The sequence below is a fragment of the Rhea pennata genome, chromosome Z (genome assembly GCF_028389875.1).
Source record: "Rhea pennata isolate bPtePen1 chromosome Z, bPtePen1.pri, whole genome shotgun sequence".
Taxonomy (NCBI): domain Eukaryota; kingdom Metazoa; phylum Chordata; class Aves; order Rheiformes; family Rheidae; genus Rhea; species Rhea pennata.
The window spans coordinates 45,910,501-45,930,419 of NC_084702.1; the positions used below are offsets into that span (position 1 = coordinate 45,910,501).

General features: G+C 46.2%; 1 protein-coding gene across 1 annotated transcript in view; it reads left to right on the plus strand.

The window, feature by feature from the left end:
• Nucleotides 1–3,466: 3,466 nt before the first annotated feature.
• Nucleotides 3,467–19,919, plus strand: part of ST8SIA4 (ST8 alpha-N-acetyl-neuraminide alpha-2,8-sialyltransferase 4) — a 54,967-nt gene continuing 38,514 nt past the window's right edge. Inside the window, exons 1-3 of the mRNA XM_062600196.1 lie at nucleotides 3,467–3,856; nucleotides 8,261–8,392; nucleotides 17,205–17,462. Of these exons, the coding sequence (XP_062456180.1) occupies nucleotides 3,744–3,856; nucleotides 8,261–8,392; nucleotides 17,205–17,462 (503 nt within the window). The 5' untranslated portion in view covers nucleotides 3,467–3,743. The remainder of the gene's footprint in view (nucleotides 3,857–8,260; nucleotides 8,393–17,204; nucleotides 17,463–19,919) is intronic.

Sequence of the window (19,919 nt, forward strand, 5' to 3'; positions counted from 1 at the left end):
ATTCAGTTTACTGCCTCATCTTTAATTCTGCTGCATATAGTAAAGCTGTTGCATTATAGTGCTGATGTATTGGAAATGCTGCTGTTTGAAATGCCGGTAATGCTAGGAGTGTAATACAGGACTATGCTTCTACTGTAACAACAAGCAGATTACGTATCAAAGAGAAAGCTTTTTTAAGAAAAGTATGTATGGATAATGACAAATAGAAGCACAGAAGATACTCAAATTTAGGCTGTAAGAGTTTTTCTTTTGCAAAGTATTAGTGTTTTTTGCTCATTAACATTAAGCAAACAATGGGGATATCTGATGTCTTTGCTTGAGCCACCAACGAAGATATTGAAGAATATTGATGTCTGTGTGAAAACAGATCCAAGTATCAGCAGTACTTTAAAAAATCCCAAAGAATCATTCATCGTTTTAACTGATTTCTTTTATACAACAAAACTAGAATAGCTAATGCTATTAAGCACGTTGCATTAGACATTAAGTGATAAGCAAGAGCAAGAATAAAGCACTATCCAAACTTATTCCTGAAAGAGAAGCATGTACAAATACGTGACCTTATCGCAATATTGAGTCTCCTGTTAAAAGCTAGTATATGAGAACCAGAGACCTGTGTTTTACTGCAATTAGAACAGATTTACATTAAAATCATTAAAAACCCAACTGAGTTAGAAAGGACCTGAAGAAGCTTCATCATCTCTCCTTTCATGCTGAGTGAAATCGAGAGATTTGTGTAACTTGTTCCTAAAGACACCCAGTGATGGAAACTCTGCAGCTTCCCCAGGCAATCTCTTCCAATGTTTCTCTAGCTTCAGTGAATACGAGAACAGAAGTAAGTCAGAAGATACTTTCTGGGCACCCACACATGACATGAAATATATTTAACGCAAGAAAGACTTTATATGGTAATATGTTTTAATGAATGTAAATTTTTCCAGTCTCTAGCTACTTCCTTTAGCATGAAATGCAGCTGTTTCAAGAACTCTTTGCCGTAGGAACTAATTAGCACTCTGAAATTTGAACTGCTTAAACGCATGGTTATTTGTATTATTCACATTTTTGCTCCTCCACTACTCCTTTTTGAAAGAAATTCTACCATCGTCACCAACTGCCATGAAATAAGATTTACTGATCGTGTTTCTGGGTTCTCAAGGCTGAACTGTTTCTTTAATTCATATAAAATAAACCATATTATTTGATACAAACCTTATTTGTATTTAAATACCGTTAGATTTTGTAAGAAAGAAGAAATCATTTCAAGCATAATTTGGATAGCTTGTTAGAGTTACGAAGGGCTGTTGATGATACATTAAAGAAAGGTAATTAAAGGAACTGGTGAAGTACTAGGTATGAATGTTTAAATTCTTTATACAGTAAACTCATTTGGGGTTGTAATAAACTTTGTCTTTACAAATGAAATACACCACCTAGTTCAATTACGCTGTATATGTACTACGTACCTATTCGCTGTATGCTCCTGTTTGTTGCTTGAGTACCTTGGAGAGCCAGAGGATAAGGTTATATATGGAGGAAAAGCTGCTCAGAAGAGCTGTGAGAGGGGTCGCCCTCACCGAGGTCTCCACAGTGAGGTGATTTCTGGAAGAGAGACCAGAACTGCTTTTGGAGCGCGCTGAACTGGCTGAGGAGTCCCCCTGGGTCAGCTTTTAAGCAGCTGCAGCGCCCCATGGACCCACAAATAGCTCCCGAGCTGGGGACAGCCGGTGCCGGAGGGGAAGGCGGAGGGCGAATCCCCGCAGGGTGAGATGGATGGAAAAGCCGGACGGTGGAGCTGCTGACAGCAAGAGTCTTCAAGAAGAGGCGAGATGCCGAGGCAGCCAAGCTCGCCGCTGGTCCTGCCCTGTGCCAGGGCCGGGCTGGGCTACGTCCCGGTGTTTCTGTGACAGCAGAGCGATGGGCCTAGGAACGGCTTGAATTTTCAGCAAAACACTATTATTAATATTAATTATTAATTATGTATTACTAATAATAATTATGAATAATTAATTATTAAATCGTGCTTTGGGGGCACCCTTCCCCACCCACGCTGACGCCTGTGCGGAGCTGCAAGCGGGGCGTCCCCGCGGGGGCCAGTCCGCAGGGGCAGCCGGGAGCTGCGGCTGCAGCTTCGGGGCAGGACGTGCAGCTCGGAGGAGACGAAGGCACGCGACTTTCTGGCTGTGCCTGTGGCCGGGCATGAAAGCAAGGTCTGCCATGGCGGACAGTGACATCGCGAGCTGCTGTTGGGACTTACAGGTGGTAACAAGTGAAGCCGTCACGGAAGGTGCGTGAATTTTGGAACCTCCGTATGCGTTTTTGTCATCTGTTGTTGGTGAGAATACCTAACAAGAAAAGGTAAAGTACAGAGTTTCACAGGTATTCAGCAGAGCTAGCAGCACTGGTGGAACTGTAACTTTCATACTCTGTTGGCTGCACAGGTTTTATGGTGCTATTAAAATAGAGTTTTGTATTGAATGGACTTTTTTTTCAGAAGAGACTGTGCGCTGTGTATTGTACCAAGTGGCATTTGAAGTTCCCGCTCACAGACAGAGTGGGTTGCCTCCTCCTGCTGCTGTTGCTGTTTTTGGGACCAGGTTACCAGAGCCACAGCGTGGAAGAGCACATAGCACAGCTCGATCTGGCCTGCGCAGAAGGAATTGCAAACCTTCCTTTCCTCTCCACCATGGCTGCATTAAACTTCCCTTATTTTATTTTTATAAAAAGATTTTTAGAGCATAGGGATTGTAAGCAGCCCTGACATGCTCAAGGATTTCTCTAACCTTTCTTTTCTTTTAATGCCTGTGAGGGAATACTCTCCTGGGCAAGAGAAATCTCTGCTTTTCTCCAGATTTTCTTGCATCTTGCTGTGAGACGCCTGACACTAACCCTCTGGAGACGGCGCACCAGACGGCATGGGCAGGCCTGGGCATCCTGCGCCGACGTCCCCTCAGCTAAGAGGGCAGGAGTCGCCCTGCGTTTGCTGCTAAAACCTCCCGGAGTGCCGCTGGCGAAGCGGGACAGCGGCAGTGCGGGAGGGCCAAGGGCTGCGGGCCGGGAGCGACCACGACCCCTTCTGTATTTTACCAGGCGCACTACGGGGCTTCTTAAACCCGCTCGATGCATTTTAAAGGCTGCTGCCGCCGCCGCCGCCCTGCCGGGACGCCCCAGGCCGGGAGCGGCTCCGCGCCGCGGCTGCCCCCGCTCCGCTCCGCGCCGCGCAGCTCCCGCGGGCGCGGGGCGCTGGGCGGCGGGCGCGGGGGGCGGGGCCGGCGGCGCGGGGGGCGGGGCAGGCGGCGCGGGAGCCCCGCCCCGCGCGGCGCCCATTGGCCGCGGCGCGCCGGCCCCGCCCCTCGGCCCGCCCCCGCGGCGCGGAGGGGGGTGCCGCCGCCGCCGCCGCCGCCGCCGCGATCGCAGCGGGGCCGGGCCGGAGCCGGAGCTGGAGCGCGGCCGCGCAGCGCAGCGCAGCGCAGCGCAGCGCAGGCAGCGCGCGGCGCAAGCGGTGCCGCCGCGCGAGGCGGGGAGGGAGCCGCCGGCCCTGCCCGTGGGGAGCGCAGGGAAGCGGGCAAAGCAAGCCCAACTCAGCCGCGGCACGGCGCGCGCCGCCGCCCGCCCGCGCCCCGCTCTCTGTATTTTGTTTTATTTTATTCGCGGTTATTGCGGTGCCTGCGCGCGTGTGCGCGGCGCGGCGCGGGGAGCGCCCGGCAGACAAAGGGAAGGGGCGGGGGCCGCGCCCCGCAGGAGACATGCGCTCCGTGCGGAAGCGCTGGACGGCGTGCACCATCAGCATCCTCCTCATCGTCTACAAGACCAAGGAGATCGCGCGCCCCGAGGAGCGCCGCGAGGCCCCGCCGCACGGGTGAGCTCGGGCGCGCGCCGCGGGGCGGGGGGGGGGGGGGCCGCGCGCAGCCTGCGCGCCCGCGGGGCGCCCCCGTCTCGCCCGGCGGGGAAGCGCTGGGGTGGGTGGGGTGGGGGAGAAGTGCGGGTCGGCGCCGCGGGCAGCGGCCGCGCGTGTTGCGCGGGGCGCGGTGGGTGCGCGGTGCTGCGCGGCCGCGCGAAGTTTGCCTGGGAGCCGCTCGCAACTTCGGGGCCCCTCGGGGCCGGGCGTGTGCGCGGCCGCGGAGCGGGGCTCCCCTTGCGCTGGGCTGCCGCCGTTGTTGCTCCGCTCCTTTGTTCGGCGGGGCGGGAGGCGGAGAGCGCGTCGCCCTCTCCTGTGCGGGTCCCGGGTTTCCCCCGCGTGGTAGCACGTCGGGCGTGTGTGCGCCTCTCCGTGCGCGCCTCTGCTTCTCCCTTTTCTGTTCCCCCCCCCCCCAAGTTGTAGGTATCCTGGGAAGAAGTTGGGTTTTCAGCCAAGCCCGTTTTCCGCCCGACGGGGACGATCTTTGCGCTTTGCCGCGAGTGCGCTTGGAGGGGCGCGCAAATTCCCCGCGCGCTCGGGAAAGGGGCGGGGGGCGCCCGGCGCTCTCGGCTGCGGGCCAGCGCCTCGGGGGCGCCGGGCCGAGCCGGGCCGAGCCGGGCCGTCACGGCGGGTTTTCACCCTTCTGCCATAAGCCCTCTGCTTGGCTGAGGCGGGGGGAAAGAGGAGGTTGTAGGCGCCCCCTCTCCCCCCCGGCGCCCCCTTCCGCGGGCGCCGGGAGCGGGGCGGGGCGGGGGCGCAGCTGCAGGGCGGCGGGTCGCGCCGCTGTCGGGGCTGTCGGGCGGCTCCGGAGCGGGTCCGGCGCTCCGGGCTGTTCTGCTGCCGCCGGCCCCGCAGCCGCGCTCCTTTCCCCGGGCGCGGGTTGCGGCGTGGCGCTCGCTGCCCGCTGCGCTGCAGGTGCTCGCAACTTGGCCGTAACTTTCCTTCGCGCCGAAACTCGGGGTAAGCGCAGGTTTCGCAGCCGCGCTGCAGTGTCTGTGTGCGTGCACCTGAAGTTCGGACTTTACGTTGACAGGTGCAGGAAAAGGCACGTGAGAGCTAGCGTGTCAGGGGGAATCGGCGTTAACTAAAGGCACTCGTGGCTGTAACGCGCAGTCCTGCGTCGCAGACGAGAGGTAGTCGCTGAAATGACTCAGAAATTAGTCACTAGGTGTAGTCGGTGCATACTTGCAAAGAAAACCCCCTCCTCCAGCTTATGATTTGGTGTATTTGACATTATTTAAATGGTACTAAAATGAACTGAAGCTTTAATATTACACGCAGCAAAATAAGCATATCTACTCATAGCTGCGTATCTCTCTGACACCACTTAAAAACACAAGCACAGTGTACTTCAGCAAGGTCATTTAGAGATATCCGGACGTCTGGTGTCAGCGAAACTTCTAATGCAGTACAGTGCTATGCTCTTTGGCTAAGGATGTGAGAATACTGTTTCTTTTCCCAGGCTTTCTGTCCTATCCCTCAGCAGAAAGAATCAGGAAACGGGAAGATAGAGTCAACTATTACCCTCTGCCACCACTTAGGACTCTAGTCTTTCTTCTGACAGAAGGGCTCACTCGAATGAGTGGCTATTTTTGACAAGCTACATGGGAGAGCGGGGAGACAGCTTTTTGTGGAATGTTTTACTTCCAGAAGTATCAGTAATCTCGAATTCTGAATACACAAGGTGGCCATTTTTGTATTTATTAGTGATACTGCCAGTAAATTTCCGGTTTTCTAGAACAGCTTACTGTATAAGAATCTGTGCCATTTCAAAGCATGTGTTGCACCTTAAATCCCTTATGTTTTCACAGCAAAATCTCTAGGACAATAATTGTAAAAGCCTGCCATTCTTTAACTAGACTATAATGCCCCTTTAAAGGTTATTCAAGTAATGAAACACATGCATTATATAGCATGTAGTCTTAAACTGCATTATCTTCTACTGATAGAAAATACGCTTTTTAAAGTTCTAAGACATTTTTTTTAGTGTTTAATGAACCGTATTCAAGATGGTCTTATTATGTTGTTCTGGTTGGTCACCAGAGCAAAAAGTGATTCAGAGTTCAGGTTGACACTTGCAAGCCACAAGTTGTTGTCACTTTTAATGGCTATCGCTTTATTAACATGAGGGGGGATTTGCTACAATTCTACAAGATGCAAGGTGGTCCCAATTTATTTCACACTGACTTGCAGAATTTTTGGTGTAAATTGAGCTTTTTATGCATCACTTTATTTAATATTATTTTAGGTGAAAATTAGACTACTCATAAAAGGGAAAGGAGTGTGCAATCAAACACCTTTATGTTTGTGGTAGAGCTTTAACACAGAATGCTTAGGACCTTCTTTCAGCTCATGAGAGCATAACTTAAGATTGTTTTTCTGTACCATGTACATAGTTCATTGCAGATGTAAATTGTGAGTACTTGAGACAATTACATTTCCAGTGCTCAAGTACTTTAGCTGTTTGGAACATAATTTGTTGCTAAATTTTGTCACCCGTTTCACTGTTAAAGTGTCGAATGGGTAACTTTTTACTCAGCCTAAACTAGAGACATCTCTGAAATACTCCTATACTGTATACTTTGCCTGATGCACTTCACTTTAGATGCATACACTCTGTCTTGTTGCAGGACAGCGTATGCAATAAATACGCTCGTAACAGTTGTGCAGAAGAGAACGACAGTAAACCTGCTTGCTGAATACCTAAAATTAAAAGCACGGAGAAGCGCGCAGTGAGCACGCTGCGGCGACTCCGCATAGCGGCGCGGGCCGCCGGCGGAGCGGCTGCGCGCCCAGGTGATGCACCTGCGCGAGGCTGCCGGCGTCTCAGTAGGTGGCACTCGGAGCTCTGAGTGCGCGCGGGGTCCCCGCCGCAGCCGGCGGGCGGGGGGCGATGAGGCAGGGACAGCGGCCCCAGTGGCACTGGGGGGGCGGAGGGGAGGGGGGAAAGGCTTTTGTGTGGAGGTCCCCACCCCCTCTTTTTTTTTTTTTTGCGTGAAGCTTGAAATATTCTTTACTACTAACAGGAGCTTTTTGCAATCATGGCACTTCTTGCAAATGAACCACAGGAAGCAGTTTTGTTAATTTAGCCTAGTTAATGTCCCCTTGCAGGTTAGTTCTAGTTTAATCTGCTGTATAATTTACCAAATGCTAATACTTAGATGTACTGTAATAATGTTGCAGTAGCTCTTATAATGGAGCAGGATCCCATTGTTTTAAGCACTTAGAGAGACAGGGAAACAAAGATCAGCATTTCCTTGGAAAGCCGGCGGTCTCTTTCAGAGACTGTAGTGAAACATCTTTTATGCTCCATTGTGTTGGTCAGATATCTGCTGGTCAGAATTCCTTTATGCAAGCCAAGCAGAATTATTATTAGTAATAGTGTTCCAGAGAAGACTTCCTTTCTTAACAGATAAAGAGATTTTTGTGCTATGTATTCCTTCTCAGATATAAGACATTCTGCAATGTTAGAATGTTATACCCAAAGAGTTTGATATATTAAACAATTATGGATTAAAGAGCTATGTTTGAACTCAGAGAGCTGAATGTTGCTCTGGTGTATAAATGGAAACAGTATGGTTGCACATATGGAGATAAAAACAAATTTTAGACCTAAGACATAAGTGCTGCTTGCAGAGTTTTAGCCTTCCTATTACGCTTGTGCGGCCTTATTGGTTGATACGGTTGTGGCTGGTGGCTTTATGGTACTTCATCAGATGTTCAGTGATCATCAGCCACTGCTAACAGCAGTTTTCATTTTTTTAAAGTTACCCTGCCAAAATGTAGGGCTACAATGAGATTGGTGACTAGGATTAGACAAGTGAGCATACACTGTGCATACAAACCTTTCCCTAAAGTCTCAGGGAAACATTGTGCTTTGTATATCCTGAAACTCCAGAGTTCCTGGTGTGAAAGTCTCCTTGGTACCAGTAGGAGGCAAACAGAGTTAATCAGGGCATTACTGTTTAACATGAGAAGTGGCTGGAGGAAGGAGTTAAGTGTTAATTCTTAGCTTAATACTGGAAGTCTGGGACATAGGAGGGCAGAATCTGCCTCACACCCATACTGAGGCAAACCAGGTTCAGCTTCACAATTTGGAGTTTATTGTAATTTTTGTTTTGTTTATTGCAATAAAACCAAAAATACATTTAAGCTTTTAAATTAAGCATGAAAGCATTAGCTGTAGATCTCCTATAGATTTCTCTTAGGTGTAGTTTATTTTATTTAGTGAGTAGAGTGGGTGAGAAAGCAACGTGCTACATTTTGTTGTGGATAAAAAGAAAATATCACTGGTGCTTGTGGTCTAAATTCCTTCAACTAGAACTCGCCTTAACATAATTGTGTCTTTTCTGTGTTGCATTGCAGAGATGGTGAGCTGAGTTTGAGTAGATCAATGATCAATAGCTCTGATAAAATAATTCGAAAGGGTGGCTCCTCGATCTTCCAGCACTCTGTAGAAGGTTGGAAAATCAATTCCTCATTGGTACTGGAGATAAGGTGAGTATCTTAAAGTTCATTTCATATTACTATTGCCTATTATTTTTTTGGCCGAGAAGACTTACCATAATCATTTGATTCACTGTTGCAGGAGGGTGTTTTATAACTTTTTACTTGCCTAGGTGCAATGCTAAATGCAGCTGAATGACCTCAGGCTCCGAAGTAAAGTTGCCCTTCACAGGATACACATACGTAATGTGTTTTCATCTAGTTATGTCAGTCAGACCCTTGAGAACAAGGTCTACATTATGCATGTCTCCATTGAGCTGGTTGTCTCGCGTTTCCTCCAGTCGGTGGTGAGAAATTGGCGCTTTTAGGACATGATCTTGTCTCATCCTAATGTAGCTGCTTAAAATAGGACAGATGAAAATACCCTAAAAGTACCTATATTTGTCTCCTCTCTACGAAGAGATCTTAGACGAATTAGATCTAGGGGTTGAGAGAGGCTGTTGGGTGATAGACTCCTGCCATGAACGTCTGTGACCAGCTCAAGTGGCATTGGTGCCACCGCCACCTGGTGCAGTTCTCTGTCCCTTGGAGGTGGAGGCCAGAAGGTGTTTCGGGTCCATGTGGAGGTGGTCCCAAGGGCACAGAGTTAAGCGGAGCAACATCAAAATTTTATTTTGATGTTTCCTAACAATTACATCAGGGCAACTGTTGCTGCCCTGTTGTCGACCTGCCTCCTCCATTTAGGAGGGTGGCCAGGGCGAGACGGGTGTAGAGCTCGGCTTAGGGGAACGGAGGGCTGAGCCCGTCGTGCTCTGTGCAAGGTGATAGTAAAGAGGTATTTTTCAGCAGCAAAGGCGTAGCGGAGTGGGTTTTTGATCTGAATCTGAGCATTCTTTTACAGCTGAGTAAGAATTCGATCTAATTAAAATGTGGTTTCTATGTCACTTCTCTTCCTTCGATTTTGTATTAACTAAAGGGCAGCTTACGAAACCCTGGAAGAGGCAATGCTTCTGTATATGAGAGACATGGCTTTCTGGAAGAGGGACTTCTGGGTTTATGGCTGCTGTTCTTATGTTCTTCATTCTGGAACAAGTAGAAGATATTAATAGCTCAGAAAGGATTCATGTGTACAAAGTTGTAGTAAAAAATAATCCACGGAGCAGTTATAATTCTTGAAGTTCCTGAGCTATGATGGACCTAGGGCAGCCCCACTGCAACAGGGATAAGGAGAGCAGGAGATTTTGGGTAGCAGCAATAACTGCTCCTGCTGGTACTCTGGAGCCTGTGGCTGCGTCTCAGTGCTGCGTTGGGCTGTGTGATGCACTGCGTTGTCCCGAACCCCTGCTGAGGGACCTGGGGCTGGGTCTAGCTGCGCCCCTTGCACCTGGGTTTCGCACCAGTGAACACCTGGCTCTCACCATAAAATGCAGCTGAGGAGTGCTCCCAGGCCCTGAGGCTGGGGTTTCTCCCAAGACCCTCGATGCAGATGTCACCTGTTCAGTGACACTGTTCAGTACAGTGTTGTGTAAAAGCTCCAAGTAATCTAGGGAAAATAAGCAGAGTTCCTATATCAATAACAATATTTAAGGTTTATGTGGATATTAACTTATATATTTAAGCTGGAGAGATAGTAACTTGAATAGTGCTGAAATTTCAAATCGTGGGGTATAGCTCTGATGAGAGAAAAACCAGCACACAGTTTTGCTTGTGATGTAAATTGATTTATTTTGGAAGTTGTTGAGAGACTATAAACAGGTACCTATAACAACTCTTTTTAGTCATCCCATTTTGGTGAAGAATTAAGTTTAATATTTCAGAACCATTTAAAACCAATATATTCTGCTGCTCAAGCCAAACAGTAAACACATGAGATAGATAGCATCATGATGACTCTTAGGTGAAGTTAAGAGAGAAACCGGAGTTTGGGATACTTCTGAGGTATTCATTTTCTGCTATTTCAAAAGCAAACTGTATCATTCAGTCAAAGAAGTCAGAGAGCTTTACATGCATATTTTTTAGCTTCTTACTACACATATATCATCTCACTCTACCAAAAACCTGAGTTTCAAGAATACTTTTTTTTTTTTTTTTTTTTTTTTTTTTTTTGTTACTATTGGGGCATGCGAAAACTCTCTCTCTTTATAGAGGTACTCCTAAGAAACATCATGAGGTCATTACTTGGTTTTAAAAAACTTAACAGTGAAGGATATTTTTTGGCTCAGTGATACAGTGAAGAAAAACAAGTATCCAGTAAACAGTAAAGATCCCATTTGGTTAAGCATAGAGGTTTTTTTGTAAAGCAGAGTGCATAAAGTTGAGGTTATTCAGATGTCTGCTTTGGTCTCATTTTGAGGTGAAATAGCTACTGTCACGAATGGCAGGTCAGAGGAGCAGATGTTTTCACTGAACTGGTACAAGATTTTAGATTAATGTGAGTTAGGGCCAAAATTTGGTGCCCACTAGGAAGGGAACCAGGGCTACTAGCCAGTGTGCGTCCTTCCCAGAAATCCTCTTGCTAACGTGTGTAGCACACTCAGGTACGCTCCTCAGCAGTGAGGGAGAGAAATTGGGCACGTTTTTTCCTTGCGGAAACCACAAACAACCCCTTGTAATGCCTGTCCCACTCCTGATGCTGACTAAACCCGTGTTCTTCTTTCGCTTTTGCAGGAGGTTTGCTATACATCTTTCTTCCCTCTCGGAGCAGTAAGAAGCAGCTTAGCCATAAATATTTTTGTACTTATAGAACAACCTCGACTATCTTTAAATATATGTAGCAATCTCCTAGAGCGTTCTCATGGTTCGACTAACTGTTGGGTCCTCCAAAGTACATCATATGTGCTGTGTAGACCATGAAGATGATTCATGCTCTGTTACTGCAAGTGTTAATGTGAATAATGTTTGACTTGTGGTGTGAGGTTTGCCATAGCAAATAATGGCAAGAGAGAAATGTGTAAAAAAAAAAAAAAAAAAAAAAAAAAAAAAAAAAAAATCCTGTTGAATGATGTATAAAAAGTTGTCGGTTCTTAGGAGTGGAGAAGCAATTTGTGAAACCGTTGATGTGCAGCATACAGACATTTTGTAAAACTTACAATCATCCTAAAATGGCAGCTACTGTTGTGTCTTGCATCAGCTTGGCACTCACAGTAAAAATTCGAAAATGTGGAAAAAATGTGATAGAGGGTTTTGCTTTCTGCAAGGACAACGTGTTTTGTGCTGTGTCTGGACTTCACAGGTTGGCAGCTGGAACACTGTGCTTTGCTGTTTGCTCTGTTGGCCATGGGTGTCCTCTCCTGCCATTTCATATTTGCTCGGGCTAATGACCGCTTTCTATCAACTGCAGAGGTTTTTGCTATTGGAAATGAATTCTTGAGCAGATAATAGGAATTGAAAGTGGAGAAGCTCGATAACCAGGACCCCATGGGAAGAGGAAGAACATCCACTGGGTGTCTGGTGTCCTGAGATGGTCTCCTGGACTTTGTGACCGGAAGAGGCAGTTGAGGGTGTCTAGCAGCCCCTTTGAGGGTGCCTGCTTGGAAGAAAGAGCGAGGCTTTGCGTGATTGAGGTGGGGATGGTGGGTATCGCTAGCTTATTACTGGAGACTGCAGCAGATTTGCTGCCTTGCCAATCATGACTGCGCCAGTGGGAGAGTGATGTTTTAAATGCACGGTACCTTCTGATCGCTGACAACTTCTTTTAAGGATAATGAGTAATTCGGCTGCCTAAGGAAAGACAAATACTTGCTTGATCCCTGACTGTCTGAGTGGGTCAGTCAGGTGGGAACGGGAGAGAGAGGATCCACCTTCCGTGGGGTTTGGTGTCTGCATCCTTCCTATTGTCTGTGGCAGGCTGAAGATTTTCCAGTTACGGAAACTGAGAAATTTCAGTTCCATTAAAGGCCGTGCTTTCAGAACGGAGAGGTGTGCTGAGGCGGTGTCCACCTGGGAAAGCCAGCTTAGGCAGCACTGGTGCTGTGCCGGCACCTCCGGGGTCTGTGTGAAGTGAAATACAGTCGAGGCTCGAGTGTGTGATTTTCCTTTTCCACTTCTTTTGATTAAGTGGAGATATGTGTTTGCGTTGGAAGGAACCAGCAAAGGTTTTGAATCGCAGGAAGGCAAAATGAAGAAAAAAAAAATGACGTGTGTCTAAGATGTACTTATCTGTTTGTGATGTGGGTGAGAACTTGATGAGTGGAAATTTCCTGTCAGAGAAGTGTGAGAACTTGTAATATGTTAACAGCTTCATTTAGAGGAGAAAAAAAAAAAAAAAAGAGTGAGAGAGAGGAAGAGACTTCTCCCGTAGAAGAGCTCAGACTGTTATCGCTGTTTGTCTTGCAAGATGATACGAAGCAGCCCTGGTACGTCCTTGAAGCGCACGCAGTAAACGCGGAGCTGGCGCTGGGGCAGCTTTGGAGCGACCTGCCGCGCCGGCCAGGCCGTGCCCTCCCGAACCCGCGCGTCTCCGAGACACGCGGATCGGGACTTTCCAGGCCGACTCCGGCGTAATAAACCTTAAAGTTTTCCCAGAAATTTGCAAAGTGTTTTTGCTTCCTTTTGGAGTCTTACCTCAACGAGAAGTTGATGTTCGCTCGTGGTTGGGGGCGGTTAACGCCGCTGACTCTGCCCGTTGCGCTCCAACTTGCTCGAACTCGTTAAAAGCCGCTGTACGCCTGACCTTGAGGTGCTGAGCAGGGGCCAGGCTCGCGGTGTTTCAAAGCCCTCTTTCCCCTTTTGCATGCCCGCTGCAGGCTTGAGGCAGGGTCGGCGACGTCCCCAGCGAGGAGGGAGCCGGGGCAGGCGGCACCCGCTCCGCCGGCCCGGACGGGCGCTGGGAGCACTGGGGAGCCTTCCCCGCTTCATCGCGGCTCTGCGTGTTTTTAACAAATTGACTCCAAATCTTAGCGAATTTTCAAAGTTTAAGTGAGAAGAAGTCAGTGGGAATCTGCACGGGCTTGGGGCCACCGCTGCGGAGGGTGGGATGTTGGTGCGCCCTTCGAAGGAAAGGAACACGCGCTCGGCGATCTCGCCGCGGTGGGAAGCGGAGACCTGCGTGCGACGTTCAGCAAGGTTACTCAGTAACTCCTTAATATTCGCCTGGAAGAGCGCTTGGTAATGCTGGATGTTCCCTGGTTCTGTATTGGAAAGATTTTGTATGTTTGTCTTGCACACAAAAAAAGCAGATAAAGCAAAAAATCCGAAAGTTGAAAAGCAGGGGTTCAGTTTAAGAGTGATCTAAAGTCAGTGCTTAAACTGTTTAGCTACTATCAAAATGATCAACACAGTGTTTTGAAACTGAAATACTTGTGGTAAGTTGCCTTACAGAGCAAATAAAAATATTTGGATATGAGTAACCGTTGGCCTTTCAGTAATCAGCCCTTCTTTAGAAAAACAAAACGTCAATCTCCAGTTCTGGTAGCACGCAAAAGCCCCTGCCTGCAGTCACGTAACACACACGTAGAAACGTAGAGCTGGGGCTGTTAAAGACCGTGGTTAGAAGTCCTAACCGGTCGTAATTTGCCGAAAGCCTTCGGTGGGGCAGGGTGCGGACTAGGTGGCCGTGGAGCCGGCCCTGTTCCCACGCTCGTAGCGGCGTTAAGGCTCGGCGCCCGAGGAGCTCCCTGGCGCTGAGGAGCCCTTCAGTGGGTTCGCTCCACGGCTTGGGCTCCTTGTCTTTAAAAATATTTGCAGTCCTAAAAGTCAAATACTTAAGTGTTTCCCCCCTCCTTAATCTGAACAGTTCTGTGGCAGATATGGGAGAGGTTGCTGCAGGATGATACCGTTGCGTAGTACAACGGCTATTGTACCAAATAAAAAGTGCACAGAAACAGAAAAAAAAAACGTCACCACGTTGCCCCAGGACAATACATCTTTGTATCTTTTGGGAAGCTGCGCAAAGGCAGTGATATCTGTTATGTGTACTTCATCAGAGAGCCAGGAGTTGCGCTTCGCATTTAAGTATTTTGAGCATCTGTTTCTGGTTATCAGGACAAAACCAAGTCAACCACAGATTTTTGGCGTTGCATTTCCGAGGGTCATGTGAGCATGTTGCAAACAGCTGCTGGGCTCCAGCTAACCCCCCAGTGGCCCCTGGAGCCTCACCTGCTCGGGAAGGGCTCCGGCCACCCTGAGATGCTTTCATTCATCAAAACAAAGCTTGAAGCCCACCTCTGAAAAACAGTTTCATCACACCTTCTAGCTTGCGCTTGCAGACGTCCCATCCATTCAGCACCTTAGATTCAAGGTTTAGTGAAAATCATCCTTCTCCCTACATGCACTTCTCTAATTGAGCTATGAGGTTTCTGAATGTGAATTAACATGTCTTTTAAATTATTTTTAATCCACATCAAGACCGACCGAGAAACCCGTGTATGTTTTGGGGTTAGTTTTTGTCATATCCCGTAGTATATTTTTTCCTCTTAGCACCCGTGTGAAAATGGGAAGTACCGTTATCCCCCCCGTGCAGATGAGTCAGTGGTGCAGAGGAACTTAAAACAATGGCTTGAACATCTGCATGCTTAATCACATCTCTTCCCATATTAAAAATATTTGGACACAGTCAAATGAATCAATTAAGAATATTTGAATGCTGGCGTTATTACACATCTCACATAGACATAGGGATTCTTACACATGCTCTAACATCTGCTCATACATTTACCATTTGAGTGTGCTACTCACAACTTCAGATAAAAATATACTGTTAAACATGCGAGAATATACTAAGATTCAGTGACTTTTGTGCATCTCAAAGTTTTAATGAAAAACAAATTCCTTAGGCATTTTTGAAATTTCAGCTGTGTTAATTATTGATTGATTACCTGAGTCTAATTGGTTTGAAGCCCATTGGAAGACTTCTCTGAGCCTGTGTAGACACATAAGCAAGCCCTGCCTGCAGGTTACCCATTCCAAATTAGCGCAGGAAGCCAAGGCCCTAGCTTATTTTTTTTGTCACAGTTTCCATGAATGCACTGCAGTTTGTCATGTATTTAATAATTTCACTTGTTTCTAATGCCGCTGGATCAGACAGTCCTTCTTTCACCCTCTTTTTCATTTTCTAGCCATTTACATATCTGTTGCACAGATCTGGTGCCCACAAAATGAGGCTTATCAAGCCCACAGGGCTTCTAAGGCCGTTTGAACTTGCAGGCTGAGGAAGAGGCTTTATCGCACTTTACAGAAATGCCTTGCCTGGCCTTTTATACCACGTAGCGAAAGCTGTAGGCCTCAAGGTTTTAATATCCTCTACCTTGCTTCATTATTTGGAGACCTTCGCCTGCCTCAGCACAAGACCTCTTTGCCCTGCTGCCGCTCCCTCCGTACGCCGTGGCTGTGGAAGGGAACCTCGGACACCCTTCTCTCTTATTCTTTCTCCTCTTGGTATAAGGAGCAAGAGGAAACGCTTGAAAGCAGTATTTTTATCACATTTCACTTCCCCTCTGGCATGCAAGGTCGATCCCAGGGTGACCATTTTGGATGAGGGGCTGCAAGGGGCCGGGGCTCCTGCTGCTTGTCGATCTTCGCCTCCGGGACAGTTTCCTCGTCACGGTGCTCCGTGGGGCCGCGACTGCTTTTCCTGCTTTGCCCTGAGCTAGGGAAGCTCTGCTCAGAAAACTGATTATGTAAAAACAGCACCCTCTTACTCAACAAAACACTGTGTTTTACATTATCCCCTACCTGCTGGCACCAGTGGAAAATATCAACGTGCCACACGAGGCTGGGCATGTTTGTGGTTCTGGGGGACTGGGGCGATGGCCGGGGTTGTTCCCAGCTTGGTATCACAAGGACAAACATTGACCAGAGGCTGCACGAGGCGCTGGTCCATGCAGAACCATCCTCCTTAAAGGTGTCTAATCTAAAGAGCCTTAGTTTAGGGTTTTTTTTCCTCCTTCCTGGACCTCACAAGCAGGTACAAATTACCATGGCTTAGCTTCCTCAGCTGACATTTAAGCAGACATACTTCACCTGCTACTTGTTGTGGTCTGGGAGCGTGCAAATGCTTAATTACCCCCGTTCCCTGGGCTTGTGCTATCTGATAGCTTGATCGTGAGTGGCTAAACCCCTGTAAACAGTATAAATGCTTAATTGCAGAGATGCAAGCTGAAGGATTGGACTAAACTGATTTAAAGGGATGATAAGAGTTCCCAAGAAGTGTTTCTTTGAGTTCAGCTAACAGCAAGGCTGCATGCTAAGCTGCAGTCACTCAGTTTGCAGTGTAGTTTTAAGCTGATTTTCCCAAATTGCTACAAAAGACTGAGGATTTTGTTATTTCAAGTTAATTAGGATAACTTTGGCTGAGTCTTCAGTTAATTAGGAGCAAGTTAAAGCTAAACTAAATATGTTATTCTTACAGTGAAATAAGACTAAAGGAAAATGTGGTGATTTCTGAACCAAGCTGATTTTTGAGACATGAGAGTGTAATGAAGCATTTATTTCCTAGCTCATAAGCATCTCGTCTTTTAACCAACATATTTTTAGGAAAAACAGCTGCTCTGTTTTTTTTTTTTTTTTTTTTTTTTTTTTTTTTTTTTTAATCTGTGCATATAGATTTGCATCTGTGCAAAGGTTTGTAAAGTATTAATCAAAAATAGTGCTCCTGCTAAGTTTTACAGTCATCTTCTGGTGGTCTTTCAGTGCCTTTAGCTGTATAAAGCGAATGAGCCCTATCACTGGAATATTTGCATGTAATACTGTGATCAAGCCTTTGAATTCTGCCCTAGCAACTTTGCTTTAGCTCTGTTCCTGAGCATGGGAAATGACCTTAGACGGTCTGAAGCTGTCTGCTCTGTACAGCCGGTGCTACTGCCGAATAAACTCAGGGCGAGAGGTGAGCGCTGGGTCTGATCTCTGCCTTTTTGCCGATTGACAGGAAGAACATTCTTCGGTTCTTGGATGCCGAAAGAGATGTCTCGGTGGTCAAAAGCAGCTTCAAGCCAGGAGACGTAATCCATTACGTGCTGGACAGGCGTCGCACCCTAAACATCTCGCGGGATTTGCACAGCCTCCTCCCTGAGGTTTCCCCGATGAAGAACCGGCGATTTAAAACCTGTGCAGTTGTTGGAAATTCTGGCATCCTTCTGGAGAGCGGATGTGGAAAGGAGATCGATAGCCATGACTTTGTAATAAGGTGAGCTCGCGCCTGCTGTTGCCGATTATAATCTGCTATCTGTTTCTTGGACAAAAGCTATGAGAAATATTTTAATCTGAGACACAAACTTCAGGGATTATTTGAAATTACTGAGGAATTTATCCATCTGAAAAGGTACCTTTCCCTGTGAAATTCCCCATATTAAGTATATTCCCATGTGGTTGACAAGAAGAGTCTTTTTTTGCAGTGAAAGTAAAAGAAGGGGCGTGCACGGAGAGAGCAGAGAGATTGAGGTTACTTGTTTTTTTCTGTTTGTTTTTGTTCAACATGCAGTAATTATTCTGACGGAAGAGTTGGTAGGATAAATGCAAAGCCTTTTTCCAAAATATCCCTTCTTAGCTTTCTTGGCCAATAGACATGGCCTGTTGTAAATTACTGTATTATTTAAGTGCAATATGAGATAAAATTTCAGTGCGATGCATTGGGATTGAACCAGATGGCTACCATTAAGGTAACTGGAGGTCAGGCATCTAAATCCCTTCACATTGCTCTAAAAGTGTATCCCTGGAGTTTGGGCAAAAGTGTTCATATGCTTCACCTTTTATTCGTTCTTCACTCAAACATGCGCAATATAATATGTTTGGGTTTCACAGATCAATATGAAATAGCAAGAAATAGCTGGCTCATTTGACAGGCTGACATTACATGGATAGAGCAAACTTTAGACAAGAGATATGTCCTTTTGCTTTTGAAGCAGAAGTTGCAGTTGGTTTGGCTTGAGAAGGGTGAAACGGTGGTGATGGGAAACCATATAGATTTAGTTGTCAATGCAGATTCCTCACTTCTCCTTTCCTCGCCTGGAGGAGAGATAGTGATGAAAAAATATCAAAAGGATATGTAAAAGGAAAATTATAGTCCTTCAATTCATAAATCAAAAGAGGATACACGGCTAAAAGTTGTATTTTGTTTGAAAGGCATACCAGAAATTGGCTACCACGTCAATAATGCACCACTCTTTCATTTTTCTTACTTGTGCTGCTTGTGTCACAGCCAGTCTTTCTAATTAGCACGCTTACTGCAGAAGGAGTCCAACATAAATACTACGTGCTTCAACCATGTTTAGCTATGGGCACGCTTTCATCCTTTCTCATAGGTTAAACGTATTCCACTTAAAGTACAGAAAAATCTAGATAGTGGATTTTATAGATGAAAATTTTCTTTTAGAAGGTAAAGTCAGGACTGCCATTCAAAAAGGTGCAGTGCAGCAAAGCACGTACTTTCACTTAAACCATGTGCTGAATTCCTTTTGAAGTCATCTCCAAACCATCCCCCGTGTTTTAACTAGTAGTGAAACTAGACAGTGAGACCTGATAGGATTGCTTAACTCATTTGAGCCATGAGGAGTAAAGATATATTTCTTAAGAGACTTGTATATGAATAGGAGATGAATGATGTAGCTTAATAGGAACGTCAGGACGTTAAACCTGCTAATCAGCTATTCAGACTGCAGAGACACCTCTCACATGGTGCATGGCTGCCTATAATAATCAATATAACAGTTAATTTGAGGATATTCTGCATAATAGCACATTTCTCATGAGGTTCCAGGAGTAGAGTACCGGACCCTACAGTGTATATGGACAGTTTAATACAGTGAGATTTTTGAATTTACAAAACAAACTTTAAACATTATAGAAGTTCACAGATTCTGTGTAGTTAGACAACATGGTATTTACCTACATATGTATGGGTGGGAGATGTGTAAATGCATTCATTCCACTCAACACCTGATGTGCTTCTGGAAAGCGGTTTCCATACGTATAAACTGAGTGCTGCTGGCTGTGTAGACTGATGAACAAAATTTTCATGATGCTGAATGCATTATACTCAAGTGCTGTGATAAATATGTTGTAGTATTTTGGTTAGATGTATAATTTAGTTGATTTTGATGGTACTATGTGTTCTTTTCCTCTTATGAAAACTGAAACAAAATTGTACGTGTTTGAGAGATTTCTTGGAACAGGAGCATCCTGTGTATGCTAGCTGTAACACTAAAGATATCATTAATTTAATGATAAAGTTGATACTGAAGATCTGCTACAGTGAAGAGGATGTGATGGACATCTGCAAGTATTTGCATTATACTACAATGTATGGAATATCCTGAATTTTGAAGCTTCTTTAAAAGTGATCTGAACATGTTAGCAGTAACTGATAAAGACTCAGAATATATGCTTTACCAAGGATGCAAGAAGATGGTCAATACCTGACACTTTAATTGATTTAAACCTGGTAACATCTAGCAGTCTCTGTGAAAGTCATGCAAAATTACTAATAACTGGCCTTTCCTTGAGATACTGAACATATTCGGTGCCTCTCCTGGACCACCTACAACAGAAAATAATTAGAAGACTTCTATTAAGAAAAATATTTTAAAATAGGCACCTACACTAGAGGCACATAATAAGCAAGTCAACATATAACTGTGGCAGCAAA